Source organism: Phytophthora parasitica, assembly GCF_000247585.1.
Source record: "Phytophthora parasitica INRA-310 unplaced genomic scaffold supercont2.37, whole genome shotgun sequence".
Taxonomy (NCBI): domain Eukaryota; phylum Oomycota; class Peronosporomycetes; order Peronosporales; family Peronosporaceae; genus Phytophthora; species Phytophthora nicotianae.
This window is the reverse complement of record NW_008649023.1, coordinates 340,334-354,422: the sequence shown is the minus strand read 5'-3', so window position 1 is coordinate 354,422 and position 14,089 is coordinate 340,334. Positions and strand designations below refer to the sequence as shown.

Here is a 14,089-nt window from a genome sequence, read left to right as displayed (position 1 = left end):
GTTTGTAGTAGCATACTTTGGGGCTTGAGTACGCCTTAATGTCGCTTTGCCCGTTGGATGGCATTCAGACGAAAAAACCCATAAAATTTTAATGGGTTTTTTTCCGTCTGAATGCCATCCCCGCCAATCAGCAAGAAGCAGAACTCTTAGTACTCAACGACAACGAACTTGTAGAACTTTCGTTGAAAATGTCGCTTTGCCCGTTGGATGCCATTCAGACGAAAAAAACCCAAGAATTGACTAAACCATTGGCCGGGATGGCATTCAGACGAAAACAACCCATTACATTCTTTGTTTTTTTTTTCGTCTGAATGCCATCCCAGCCAATGTTAAGTATCGTGAGTCCCTTTGATCGCTCATGAACTCGTAGGAAATTCAAGAGTAATGAAGATTATGCAACCAACTCAATCCGACAATTCCTCCAGCTTCAAAAGACTGTACATCTCTAGCTTTGAACAAAGTTGTACTCTGAAATAAACCTCGGCAGTGGTTAAGGAGATCCTCTATTTGTGCTTACTAGATGCTGCAGAGTCCTGGTCTCTGAAATGAATTCCAGAGAAATTAGTGATGCGTTGGCGTATCTTTCTCGCTATCACGTCTACATTGGGGTGGCGTAGCATCGTTAGATGCGTGCAGTCGGGAATCGTGGCCACTGTTGCGATGTCAATACCAAGTGCTCGATACTGCGAGAAGTCGATGCTCCACCGCTGCGTTATGTACAGTTCCGCTTGGAGCCACACTGGTGGCTGTGAACCGGAACATGCAGTCTCCACTTCAGCCGCTGTATACGGCTGATATTTCTCTTCCATAGCGCAGAACTTGCGATAATTTTTCCCTAATGGACGTAGCAGCACGTCACCGAAAGCTTCACTCACGTACTGTTCAATCCGAAGTCGAGTCGCAGCCTTTTCCTCCATAGTATCGTGCTTGGAGACTGACATCTCGAATGGCAGTCCGTCCAGCAGAATGAGAGGCAAAAGTTTGTGGCCTTCACTCACTGCCAATCGTGCTACTTCGTGGGCTACACGACAACCAAATGAGAAGCCCCCGAGAGCATACGGACCCTTTTTTTGATGCCCAAGGATACTTTTCCAGTAGAATTCAGCGAGTTCGTCAACGCTGGAAAAATTCGAGTTGGTAGCTTGAACTCCGACGACTGCGAATGGCAATTGTCGTGCCAATTCCAACAGTTTCCAGACAGTTCCATCGGCGTCATGGAACAGGAAAAGCGTGCGCGTATTCTTCGTCGTGGGCCAGTTAAGAGACACTAGCGTCTCGGACGTCCACTTATGTAAATCCACCATAGAAGTTGCTGCACTTCGAGCCATCTCAGGCAACGACGATGTGCGGAAGAACTGCTCAAGGGCTAGTGACAGTCCTCGAGCTTGTGCAAGAGCAATCGCTCGGATAGCTGCCAATGAATCACCACCCAGTTCGAAGAACGACTTGGACGTTAAGTTCGCTTCGAGTTGATTGCCATCCATATCTTCGTCATCATCAAGGTGCTCGAGATTAAGAGCTTGTATCCAAACTTGCCGTAGAATATCCATAGCTAACTGTACTGTGATTTTTGCCCCATTGTTGGATTCCCGAGCACTGGACGGAGCATCTGTCGAGTTTGAGCCAGCGCAACTAGCCAACGCTCTGAGATCGATTTTTCCATTTGGTGTTCGTGGCCAACTACTCACAACTTGAATCGATTGAGGCACCATGTGAAGGGGGAGATGCTCACCAAGATACGCGCGTAACTCGGTTAAATCACCGTCTCCAATTGATATATCGTTGATGTTGTCAGCTGGCATGACGAACGCTACGAGAGTCGACGACATTTGTTGCTGTTTCTGACCGGGAGAGTTCAACTGAGGAGCTGAAAGCACCTCGGCAGATTTTATACTTGGGTGACGCAACAGAACATTACGTACTTCTTGTAACTCGATACGCATCCCGTGAAGCTTAACTTGTGCATCTGTACGTCCAAGAAATACCAAGTCGCCACTAGGTAGCCATTTCACCAAATCTCCAGTTTTATACCACCTTCCTCGTTTCTGACCTAGCGACGCGATTTCCACAACATTTTCGTGAAGGATGAACGAGTTTTCAGTGAGTTCTGGGCGACGCCAATAGCCACACGCAACGCCTGTTCCACCAACGTATAACTCACCGGGAACGTTCACTGGAACGAGTCTTCTTTGGGTATCCAGTACAACCACTGGATGACCATCTATCGGTTTTCCGATGGGTACACTATGAAGCCCTTGAAAAATACTGGAATCGTTCTGCATCGCCAGTTCTCGAGGTATACGAAAAGCTGTCGATGTTATTGACGCCTCGGTGGGTCCGTATTCATTGACAAGACACGTAGTACTGGCTGGATGTTTCTTGTAGAATTGACGTGCGAGTTCAATCGGAAAAGCTTCACCCGCCAGTATAACGTGCTTGACGGAAGCTGGAAAAGTCTCGCCTTGTTCACTCAAATAGTCCACGATCAGAGCGAAATATGACGGAACAAATACACAAAACGTGATATGGGGAGCTTCCAGCAGCACATTACGCATGTAGTACAGTTCGTGTAGACCTTTTGGACGAGTGATTCGAGCGCTCCCTCCAACGAGCAAAGGCGCGAAAAGCTGAGAGAGTGAACCATCCAATGTCGTCGATGTGCTTTGAAGGAAAACGTCACTTGATGTCACTTGGTACGTACGTACAGTCCACCACAGAGTCGTCATCAAAGCAGCGTGAGGTACCACAACACCCTTCGGGTTACCTGTCGACTAAGGAAAAATAATTTTGGTTAGTAAAAACGAATAGCGTCACAATAATAATAAAATATCCCGTACTCCAGAGGTGTAGAGGATGTATGCGGTTGCTGTAGCTGGGTCCCGTGAATCTCGTTTCTGTCGCTTCAGTAGCCTCGTTTCGCTGTTAACATCATCGTCCCGTGCATATCCATTGTCATGTGAGGCTAGAAGATCTACATCTTCGTAGTATAATACTCTTGGTTGATGTTCGTCCTCAGCGTTTCTTGACGATAAATACGATGCAATTTCTTGGTGTTTCCGCTGTGTAATGATCACTTGAAGTTCGCTATCACGAGCCATGTAACGCAGCCGCTCGCGAGGAAACTCTGGGTCAAGCGGCACAAAAACCGCTTGCAAACGCAATATTCCAATGATTGCTGCAACATTTTCCAGTCCTCGGTCAAGCAGCAGACCGATATGAAGCTCAGCGGAGTAACCAGAGATCTCCAACATACTCAATGCTCTAGTGACGCGACAACTGTATTCCCACAAGTCCTGGTATGTCCACTGCGCTCCTTCAAAGTGAAGTGCTGGATAATCCGGAGTTTGCCACACTTGAGTAAACAAACATTCGTCTAGAAAATCCGACGTCGGTCTAAGTAACGTTGGAGGGCTTGGCATGCCCCGCACAGAGACAAGCTGCTCCCGCTCGGCATCGGAGAGCATGGAAATGACTGGAGATCTCACTAAAGTAGTCGGTGAGTTCGTCACATGCTCCAATAATTTCAGATAATACCTCGAGAATCGCTCCACAGTTGACCGTGAAAATCGAGCGGTGGAGTACTCTAACGAACCCTCCAATACGCGCTCTGTACCCCCGTTAAGGTGACGATATCTCATGGATAACATGAGATCGAATTTGGCAGATTGATGTGGTAATTTCAGCTCTGTATAATCTTTACTCAGGCCATCGTCACTTTGCTCCCATGAGAACATAATCTGGAAAAGTGGGTGTTGCCATCGTCGTTCAACGTCGCTGTTGTTGTGAGATAAGGCGCGTAAGTGCTCTAGTACCTTGTGAAAAGGAATCTCCATGTTGTTGTAGGCACCCAGCACAACTTTGCGAACATTTTTCAAGAAACTTGTAAAATCATCATCTCCTGAAATTTTAGACCCAAGACGCAACGGTAGAGTGTTGACAAAGTACCCCATGATGTCTTGAAGTTCAGCGCAGTCTCGTCCCGAGGAAGGAGCACCGATCACAAAGTCTTGCTGACCGGATAAACGTTCAATCAGCATGTAGAACACTGCGAGGAGACCCATGAAGATACTTGAACTCTGAGAATGACAGAGATCCGAGAATGCTTTTTGCAAAGCGGGTGATGATCTGAATACCACAACGTCACCTTTAGCTGTATTCGCTACTGGTACAATCGGTTCTCGATCGTCTATTGCGTTGTCAAACGGAAGCTCCAGTACTGGAGGCACGCCACCTTCGGTAAGTTGTTGTGTCCAATACTGTAACAACGGCGCAGTTATACCGGATCGCATTCGCGAACGCTGCCACACTGCAAAATCTCGGTAAGTCAAGTGTGCGGCACTAGATGCCTTGGTCTCAAGGTGTCTTACAAATTCTTGTATCGTATTATGGTCCGGATTGTGTTGGAAACGTGCGTAAAAGTCGTGAAAATCTGTCCAAAACAGCTGACTGGAGGCCGCGTCCGTCACGATGTGATGCAGAATTACAGCGAGGATCCAAGGCGAAGTCGGTTTCTGGTCCAAACTAGTAAATACGAACACTCGAATTGGTGCCTGTCGTGCCAAATCGAACGGTTCGTCGATAGTCTTTGCCACAAATGTGGCAACTTCCACATCTTGCAAAATATTTTCACTACAGCTCGACTCCAAAAACTCGGTCTGAACGATTCTAACGACGCCCAATTCGTCTCGGAAACGCGCCAATGGATGCACGAATTGCTTCGGTTGTCCTCCAGCATTCGTGTCAACATCAAAGCAAGAGCGAAGCGCTTCGTGCTTGGTCATCAGCGCGTCACAAGTGCTCTCCAACGCGGTTAAATCCAAAGACAAATCCCTGAATAGCAAAGCTCGCACCACATTATATGCGGTACTGGATGGCTGCATTTGTTGTAGTGCGAACATCTGCAGCTGCGAATACGACAATTCGCTGCACCTTTCTCCAGTCCTCACCGCCAATCCAGGACGTAGCGTCAGCCCTTCCTCTTCTTTGTATTTGCCATAGTCGTCGAGCATCTGCACTACTGCGCTCTGAAGCGTTTTCAGTCTTCGAAGCCTCGAGCTTTTCAAAGTTTTGTTGTGCTTTTTCGACTGGTCTCCTGTCCGCGAGAGCAGCAGAAGCTGCAACCAATGCACCGCCACGTCCACTTGTCCGCCATCCAGAGCATGGGTCAAAGCTACTAGATTCACCGCTTCACCTTGACTATTAAGCAAGTTGGTACCATGTACAGTACCGGTCATTGTGCTCTCATCCGCTCCATGCATGTCTGAAGTCTCAGCGGTGCTGCAGCAACTGGGAAAACCGTTACGAACACGGCATTTTTCAGCCAATCGATGTCTTTTTTAAGTTGGCTACATTTTCTGTGCAATAATTATAACCGAGCACTGTCCTGGACAACTTGTCCATGTCCGTAAAGTTTTAGAACGATGCGTTGTTTTATGAGACCAACGTATGGCTTAATTAGTTAATTAAGCCATATATTGGTCTCATTACACAATTGCCATATAAATACGTCTTCTCAAGGGTGCATCAACTTCGCGGTATCGTTTTGCAGCATGCTCATTAAACCTATGCGTAAGTTAAAAAAAAAAACTTAAAACCTTTTTGTGGACCCAGTTAAAAAAACGTAATTTGTAGATGCAAACTTGTACGATGCTTGGATAGTTGACTGTACTTCTGCAGCACACGAAAAGCACTAGGCGCAGTTTCCTCCGTTGTAGATGGAGTTGGGGTTGTTGTCGCACCATGGTGACCCCACTCCACAGTAGCCATATTGGCTACAGCACTGGGAGCCCGGACAGTACACGCCTCCATTGCTGGCGCCACAACTGCCTCCGTAGGGGGCCACCGGAGAACAGGCCACCGTACCACCCCCTGAGCATTTACCGTTACCGTTGTAAATTGAGTTCGGGTTTGAGCTACACCACGCAGTGCCGACGCCACAGTAACCATACTGGCTACAACATTGCGTACCGGGGCAGTATTTGTTACCGTTTGAAGCACCACATGTACCACCATTCTGAGCGACGTTGGTACATGACGTTGGTGAGGTAGTTGGAGCTTGTGTTGCCGGTGCTTGGGTAGTCGGCGCTTGAGTACTTGGGGCTTGGCTAGTGGTCGTTCCAGATGCAACCGGGAAACAGTTTTCTGCGTAAGTGTGTCAATGATTAGAACGATTTCCCGTTGAGTAAGCGTGTAACGTGAAAACTTACTAAAGACTTCGTAGGTTGGGTTATGAGTGCCAATCCAGATGAACTGAACGACGCACGTGCTGCCTGTACACTTCGTCATATCAACAGGAATGTTCCAGGGCCTCCCGGTATACGTTGCTGCAATTGGTACATTAAGATGTCATGTATCGTATTTTCAAACCGTCAAAAAAAATGTATACTTAAGCACTTACTCTTGCATGACCTCGCCACCATCGTTCGGACGTCGTCTACCCAAACTTCGCATGGACCCTGTAACAACAACCGTTAGTTTTTCGAAGGAGGGGCTAGTGAAAGATACATCATGTACCTCGTGAAGTGCTGAAGGATCCACATCGAACTTAAGATACCCGGAAATCGTGCGTGTTGGGCCAGTCGTGCTCGTCATGCCGCAATTCTTGTTCGCGTTCGCCGCGATCAGAGGGATGTTCGTGTACGGAGTGTCCTGGGCGACGATGTGCCTAAGATTGGGATAAATGTCGAGGGGGTTCTGGCCGAACGTGGAGCTGGCGTCGTAGAATGCGGCAGGGGCATTTTTGTCATAGAACGGATTGACCACCCACGTCATTTCAGGGTTGACGATGTAACCATGGCCGAACACGGCGCTGGGTGTGAGGGTGCACGCTAGCAGTAGTAGGAGCAAGGTCTTCATCGCTGTCGGCTGGGGAGAGAGTCTTCGGTTGCGCGCAATTTTGAAAGTGAGAGAGAAAGCCTAAAAGCTTGGCCACTTGTTTTCTTTGCTGCACCCATCGCAGTCTGGACAGTTATTTTCTTATGTGTCGACAGAGAGGACAGTCGACTCGTTCACGGGTTAACCCTTTAGAGCCATTCATTTGTGTTGTCGTTTCAGCTACCGGTTGAAAGCCGTTGAAGGTCATATTACTATCCTCAGTGGAAGTAGTTTGGGTTGGAGTTATAAGTAACAGAAGAAAAGAATTTTCACAGTCCGGACAAATTCAACAACACTACTTGACTTCTTCTAGTGTTTTTGTCTTGCATATGCAGATGAAAAGGAAGTTAGTTCAGTGCTTCTAAGCAGATGTCGCCCATTTTTTGTCCATATACTTTAAAAATGGTTTAAACCGAAAGTAACTGCAAATGGTGGTCTGTAGATTTTTCACGACTACAATAGTTATCGGAATGTTTTATTGCACCCACAGCTAACTCGAAACTGCAAAAAAGTTCAGCCAACAAGTAGACTTTTTTCCGACTGAGATGGCAACGTTTCTATTAGGCGTAGCCTACAGAATCTGCAGGACTCTATAGCTAATTCAACATAAATGGAGGATCTCTGAACAACCGGTTAAACCGGTTAGACCTTTTACCGACTGCAAATACTTATTATACCAGAATGTTTATTGCGGTCATAATTACATGTAAAAGGGCAGCCCCTAAAGCATGGACAAAGATCGAAAAGGCACAGTCTTTAGTGACACTCAATACATACTGCATGCAAGACTTGAATATCAGGATTCTGTAGGAAATGAACTAACTAGATGCTTTTACGGAGATTGATTTAATACTTCCCCGTCACGGCTTCGTTACGGGAGGCAGCGACAACTTTCGTTCGAAGAGACTGCCACAGCACCACGAATCTGGAGTACCCTATGATGGTGAAGCACGAAATTTTTACAACTTTCCTAATCTCCTGACCTACCCACTACCATATGCCTCCGAAGTATATGTATATGTACGCACCAAGTTATAAGGCGGCAACATGTAGTACATGCTACGCATGCAGACATTTACCAGCCAGCTCCACCAACAAGGTTCAGTTAAAGCAGCACATCGTTAACGAGCTACAGAAGCTCGACAATGTTGTATGCAGCGTAATCGACATACATGATGACCGGATACACTACTACGTGTCCCGTGTTGACAGATCTGGCGTCCAATCATCGGAGCCAGCAGCTACAGCGCCACCTAGACTACCAGTAGCTATAAGAACAGACACTTTGCTATTTGCCTGCAAATACACTAGGCAATACTTCCAGGGAGCTCCGCCGGCTCCCCCAACCGTGTCTTCATTTCCGCTGGACACTACAAAGAATTCTTTAGCAGATTTCCTGCTTAATCAAGACATGACCAAGACCAGAGCTCAGAGCTCGACCTTACCTGACGGTGAGGCTGAACAAGGGCCAACTCCCATCTTCGCGCCTATCCTTCCCCCGCGAATCACCAAGACATCCCATGCGGCGTTGGTGAAGTGGCGTAAGGAACGTTGGGAATACGAGGACACCATCTGCAATCGCGCCAAGGGCGATACGGATGATTTGATCGTCCCGATCAAGAACACCTTTGACGAAGGACTTCTTCGGGAGTGGTGCCGTCTCCAATGGAAGGTATCCATCGACGACGTCACTGACACCATCAAATGGAGGAAATTGAGAAAATCATTTCTTCAGTGAAAATCAACAGTGTGTCTGATATTGACCAAGAAATGGCCGAAAACCTGCGCATGGACTTTAGTGGAAGTGATGCTCATGAGCGAGTGATCCAATATTTAAAACTCTGTCGCGAAATATTTGATGATCACGAATGGCGCACTTTCTTCACAGGACTTGATGGAACGAAGCAGTTATGCTCTATTCTGATCAAGTCGCTGGAGCCCAAAGCCCTGAGAGAGGAGGTGGACCGGACGGCGCGCTTCCAAGTGCGCAAGGCACGAGAGGACGAAGTCGTACTGCACGACTTGATTCCTGAGAAGGCACTCGACCATGAGAAGGCTTTTCAAAGCCAACGACGCGCCAAGCGCGATCGCGGCCGTGGAGATCGCGAGCCTAATCTTGCGTCCGTGTGTACAGGCAGCAAGAAACCTGTCAAGAAACCGAGGCTGGCGGATGCGACGAGTAGTATTGGCTCACAGCCACCTACCAAGTCCATCACTGACCACCCGAAAGTGCCGCTGATCCCCGTGCCCTCACTGCAGCGATGTATAATGGCGGTCTGAATGCCCCACGGCTACGCACAGCGAAAAACAGAGATTCGTAAGAGATTGCGGGCCCAACGTGGTGAAAAATCGAAAAGGGAGGTGGCACGCCTCAAACGTCTTCCCGAATGTATCCCCAACGAAGAAAAGACTGCTACTTTAAACGAAATGATGGAATTGCCGTATAGCGCTGACACCGGTGCCGAACGAACGGCAATCAACCAAGAGCATGTCAAACAGCTCATGCTTCGTGATCCAACCGTTAAGTTTACCCTGCTGACCACACCCATGGTAATTTGCCCCGTCACGTGATCACGTGCCGAGCTTCAATGAACCTGCGCGTGTTGCTGAGCACGGCCGCCGGTCCAGTTGCAATCCACGAGCTGGTGGAGTGTTTGGTGATTAGTAATGGAGACCCGAATTTATTTTGGGCCAAGACCTGTTGAAGACGCTCGGTATCGACATCAACCGGCAGTTGGAGCAGCTAGCTGAGCGTGAGAGAGATGACGACGCCTGTTTATCCGACAATGACAGTGCACCTATCTCTACGTCAGCTCTGACGGATGTCAATTTGAAGGAAGCTGTTGAGCAGCTAGTGCAAAAGGCATTAGAGCACGGTTTCCCAAAGAATCTGAGCAACAGCTCCGCGCCATTGCTCTAAAACACGACATTGGGAGGATCGAATTGGGCAAGGACCCTCCGGCACGCGTCAAACCGCTGAATACCCGCCTGAAGGAAGATGCGAGCTCTGTGAAGTGCAACTACGTCGCTATCCTCCTGCTGTTCGTGCGTTTCTCCAAGAATTCAACCAAAAACTGGTGATCTCGGGTGGATTTATGAGAACCCACGAGTCGCTGGGCCAGCCCGGTGCTGCAAACCAGGCACGACTGATGACGATTACAGACAAACCTGTGACTACCGCTTGGTGAACGACATTGTGGAGGCTCTTATCAGCACCATGCCTCACATGAGCACGCTATTGGAGTACACCAAAGGTAAAAAAAAATAACAGTACGGATTGTTCGATCTCCTAAAAGAATTTTGGCAACTACCTCTAGAGGAGCTCAGGCAAGAGTTGATGTCGTACATCAGTGATTCCAAAATATATACTCCACGTCGAGTGCCACAAGGGTGATGTGACGCTGTTCATTTTCAGCAGACCATGGAGCATTGCTTTGATTCGCTGCTGTACGCGTCTCTTATTATCTGGATCGATGATCTTCTACTCTTTGCCGACGACACTGACAGTTACCTACAAAAGTTAGGCGCAGTACGAGGTGCAGACGGCGTGCTGAGGGTAAATAAGAGAATCTGGATCCCAAAGGCACCCGGCGGCTGTGTGTGATCGCCCACTGCGGAGCTCAAGGCCACCGTGGTGAACAGGCGATGGTGAACCACCTGCGTCGACTGTTTCATATCCCCGACATTCGGGGCGTCGTACACACATTTGTGTCGACGTGCCTATTGTGTCCTCATGTGAAGGGCGGTAAAATGATACGTCGGCCGTGGAGTGAAACTATCGAGTGCAATGAAAGAAATGGAGTCTTGCATTGGGATTTCCTATCACTTGGCGAATCGTCCGGAGAGAGCAAGTACTTGCTCGCCCTCAAGGACCACGCGGCTCACTTCTGTGAGCTCGTAGTGTGCGATGCAGCGGACAGTGCCGTTGCCACCGCTGCCATCCTCGACTGGCACAGCCGGTTTGGAGCTCTACCAGTGTGGGCGAGTAACAACGGCAGCCAATTCAAGAACGAAGTGGTAGCTGAGCTTTCAAAACGACTGAAGAGTCAACAAAAGTTTACTCTAGCATACTGCCCCCTGGATTAACGGGTCAGTGGAGCGCGTCAACCGCGACATCCTCCAACCGCTACGGGTGATCACCCTAAAAATACAAAGTCTCAATAAAAGACTAGGGATATCTACCTTTGGTTCAAGCCAGCTTGAACCACACTGCACTACCTTCGCTCGGCAACCGAGCACCCGTAGAACTCTTCACTGGATTGTCATGCCCATCGCCACCTATACTACCAGTAGCTATAAGAACAGACACTTTGCTATTTACCTGCCAATACACTAGGCAATACTTCCAGGGAGCTCCGCCGGCTCCCCCAACCGTGTCTTCATTTTCGCTGGACACAACATACTAATAACACGCCCCGTAACTTAAAATTTACTGTACAAGTGCCAGTTTTGCTCAGCAAAAGACTTGGGATGCGTGTGTGTCCATCTCTCTATTCGAACCGAAATTGAGCTTTGCTCCGGAGTAGTCGGTTCTACACGGAGTAGGGCATGCTCATTAAACGATGGAATGCAAGCTTAATTGATTTACACATACACAACTCACCAAATGCATCACACGTGTTGACAGTTATTAATTTACTTCTCCGTATTTAAAACCTAGGGAATTAGTGTCTAATATCACTCTCAGATTACTAAGTACCGAGCAGAGACCCCACCCTCCAACCATGCTTCTAACACCAGGATTCAAGAAGCTAACACCTGACAAAAAAGTCTCCGTGGCTCTCTTCTTTGTTGACCTTGCCGCTGACATGCCAGCGTGCACGAGGAGACTCGCGAGAAGAATCCTCGGACTTGCAGTAAGGGAGAATCTCCAGACGTTAGAGTGATGAAGGAGCAGTATGAAAGTGGGAAACTACTTAGAAGCAAGTTCTAGTGCACGTAGCTAGAAAAAACATTTAATTCATTTTCCACTGAATCGACAAGCCTCTCTCAAGTAAGGCCTTCTGGACCCGATCGCTCCTCTGCAAGCTACGAGGGTTGGTGTGGTGCAGAGTGCCATGGCGGCGTTCAAGCTCGCAAGGCAGTGGTGTGGGAGGTCTGGCGCCCCCGAATGGATGCAGCAGCCCTCGTTTCGGTGCACCCGCACAAGCCTGAGGCGAAGAAGCGGATCAAGACCGAGATTGCCCAGCTTGTCGCGGATCTTCCTCGAGTAGACCGCTAGACATTAGAGGCACTTTCTAAAGCAACCGACGTCCCCAAGACGACGTTGTGGCGTTATCTGACGATCGGTTTGCTTTCCATGGGGTTTCGCACGTGAAGTCAACACTTACACCCGATCATAAGCAGCGTCGGCTTCAGTACTGCCTTGTCCATGTGCAGCGGCCACTACAAAACATATTTCAATAATATTATGAATAGTTCAAAACAAAATTACTGGAGTATGACATTTTTTTTCTATGTTAGATGTGTAGAAGTGTATGATGGATCACCTGTACGATGTCGTTGGTATCGATGAGAAATGGTTTAATATTCACAAGAGTGTTGCAAGGAACAGCTCAACACCAGATGAAGGTCTACCTTACAGGTCTACGCCTAACAAGCGATATATAGGAAAAGTGATGTTTCTTACAGGCTGCAAGTTCAGTAATTGCGCAACCACGATTTAGGGGAAGGGCAAAAAGTATTTTGACGAAAACTTAGTATTTTGCCAGTTATAGAACGTGTTCCGGTGGAACGCACCTCAAAAATCGAGTTGTGGGACACTGGGTCACCGAAAATGTGAAAGTGACGAGAAAAATTTACAAGATAATGCTGCTAAGAGATTTGGTTTTGTGGCCATACGAAAGAAAGTGGCCAGGTAAGCTTTATTTGGTTTGCATTTAGCGTTTGCTAGTTTTTTGTTGTTGCTTTCATGCCGTAATAGGAAGAAAAAAAGAATTGTGCACGTCCAGCAGACAATGGTGGTCCCTACATATCCACATTTGATTCGGATGTTATGGCGGCTGGTGATATAGTGGCTGAAAAATAGAGGTAACAAACCAATGCCGTAGTATTCAAGGAGAACTTGTTGTCCTTGGTGCATTTCATTGTGTCCATTGGTGTCTTGGCTGAGATTGTCCACCAGACTTTTGGTAACGGATGAATCGAGAACTCGACTGAAAATGCTGTCCACCTTCCATTTACTAAGAGTAGATATTCTCTGGCTACATTATACAATTGATTCACCAACTTAACCCTATGACTCCCTCATATCCATAGAGGCTATTTTTGACCTGTAACTTTTTAGCCAATCACCAATAGGCGATTGTGTCTGTCGTAGTACAGTTTTTCTTGTTTGCCACGGTACTCGAGGAAGGGGGCTGTTTTTCGCTTTCCGTCCCTTCATTTCTTAAGGCTCAACCTCAAGCGAAGGGAACGAGACGCACATATTCATGGAGTACTGCTCATGGTGCCGCTGCGAGCCATGCGACCGCGAACGCTTTGGGCCCCGGCTTCTGGCCGATCGAGGCTCTATGCACAAACTAAATCCAAAAGCGGAAGACGCGGCTCTGGATAAGGCGGTATACCATATCTACTACTATCGAAAGCATGGATATTTCGAGCAAAATCCGCGCTACGTTTTCCCCCGCTGTGTTAGCAGATTTCTTGGTGGTGATTCGAATGTAGACAGCGATGGTAATGCGTCACCAGTATCGTCTTCACGAGATATATCGGTTGATGATGAAAATCGCCATGCACCCCCAGCGGGAAGCCAGGGAGGCCCCACAGTAGTTGAAAATGCCGAAGATATACAAGTCTCGACGCGGAGCAAGCGCGGTTCGACAGTGCTTGAGAGGAGCACAGACACACAAGTCATAACGCGACGCAAGCGCCGTTCAGTAGCCGTTGAAGCTGAAACAGAAAAACCTGTGCGGACCGGAAGAGTTGCGAAAAAACAGCGCTCCAGTAAGAGGTCGGTTGATAATACTGCCGAGAAGAAAGCTCGTAACGAGCCCTTAGCTGTATCTAGTGCTGACGAGATCCGCCCACACCATCAATCAAGGTCGAATCTTCGTGGCAAACGAAAACTCGCTCGTAAGAGATCGCAAACGACACATCAATCACCAGGCAATGGACTACGATCCTGCGGGCAAGCTGACGACAGCTTGAACCAGCAGTCCCACCCAAGCGAATCTACAAATCCAATCGCTCATTCGAACAACACGCCATAGGCATT

General features: G+C 48.0%; 5 protein-coding genes across 5 annotated transcripts; 3 read left to right on the top strand and 2 right to left on the bottom strand.

Moving 5' to 3' along the window:
- Positions 1–483: 483 nt before the first annotated feature.
- PPTG_13880 (hypothetical protein) lies at positions 484–5,258 on the bottom strand (the record flags this gene model as incomplete). The annotated part of the gene is made up of 2 exons (XM_008910330.1): positions 484–2,771; positions 2,838–5,258. The coding sequence occupies 2 exons, from the start codon at positions 5,256–5,258 to the stop codon at positions 504–506; spliced, it is 4,689 nt and encodes a 1,562-aa protein (XP_008908578.1). The 3' UTR covers positions 484–503.
- A 335-nt stretch (positions 5,259–5,593) lies between these two features.
- Positions 5,594–6,855, bottom strand: PPTG_13879 (hypothetical protein; the record flags this gene model as incomplete). The annotated part of the gene is made up of 4 exons (XM_008910329.1): positions 5,594–6,141; positions 6,207–6,323; positions 6,398–6,455; positions 6,514–6,855. 4 exons carry the CDS (start codon positions 6,853–6,855, stop codon positions 5,690–5,692), a joined length of 969 nt encoding a protein of 322 aa, XP_008908577.1. The 3' UTR covers positions 5,594–5,689.
- Positions 6,856–8,284: 1,429 nt separating this feature from the next.
- PPTG_13878 (hypothetical protein) lies at positions 8,285–9,793 on the top strand (the record flags this gene model as incomplete). The annotated part of the gene is made up of 3 exons (XM_008910328.1): positions 8,285–8,545; positions 8,584–9,136; positions 9,570–9,793. 3 exons carry the CDS (start codon positions 8,285–8,287, stop codon positions 9,791–9,793), a joined length of 1,038 nt encoding a protein of 345 aa, XP_008908576.1.
- Positions 9,794–11,983: 2,190 nt separating this feature from the next.
- On the top strand, positions 11,984–12,094 carry PPTG_23403 (hypothetical protein; the record flags this gene model as incomplete). The annotated part of the gene is made up of 1 exon (XM_008910327.1): positions 11,984–12,094. One exon carries the CDS (start codon positions 11,984–11,986, stop codon positions 12,092–12,094), a length of 111 nt encoding a protein of 36 aa, XP_008908575.1.
- Positions 12,095–13,304: 1,210 nt separating this feature from the next.
- PPTG_13877 (hypothetical protein) lies at positions 13,305–14,084 on the top strand (the record flags this gene model as incomplete). Its single annotated transcript, XM_008910326.1, has 1 exon — positions 13,305–14,084. One exon carries the CDS (start codon positions 13,305–13,307, stop codon positions 14,082–14,084), a length of 780 nt encoding a protein of 259 aa, XP_008908574.1.
- Positions 14,085–14,089: the final 5 nt, after the last annotated feature.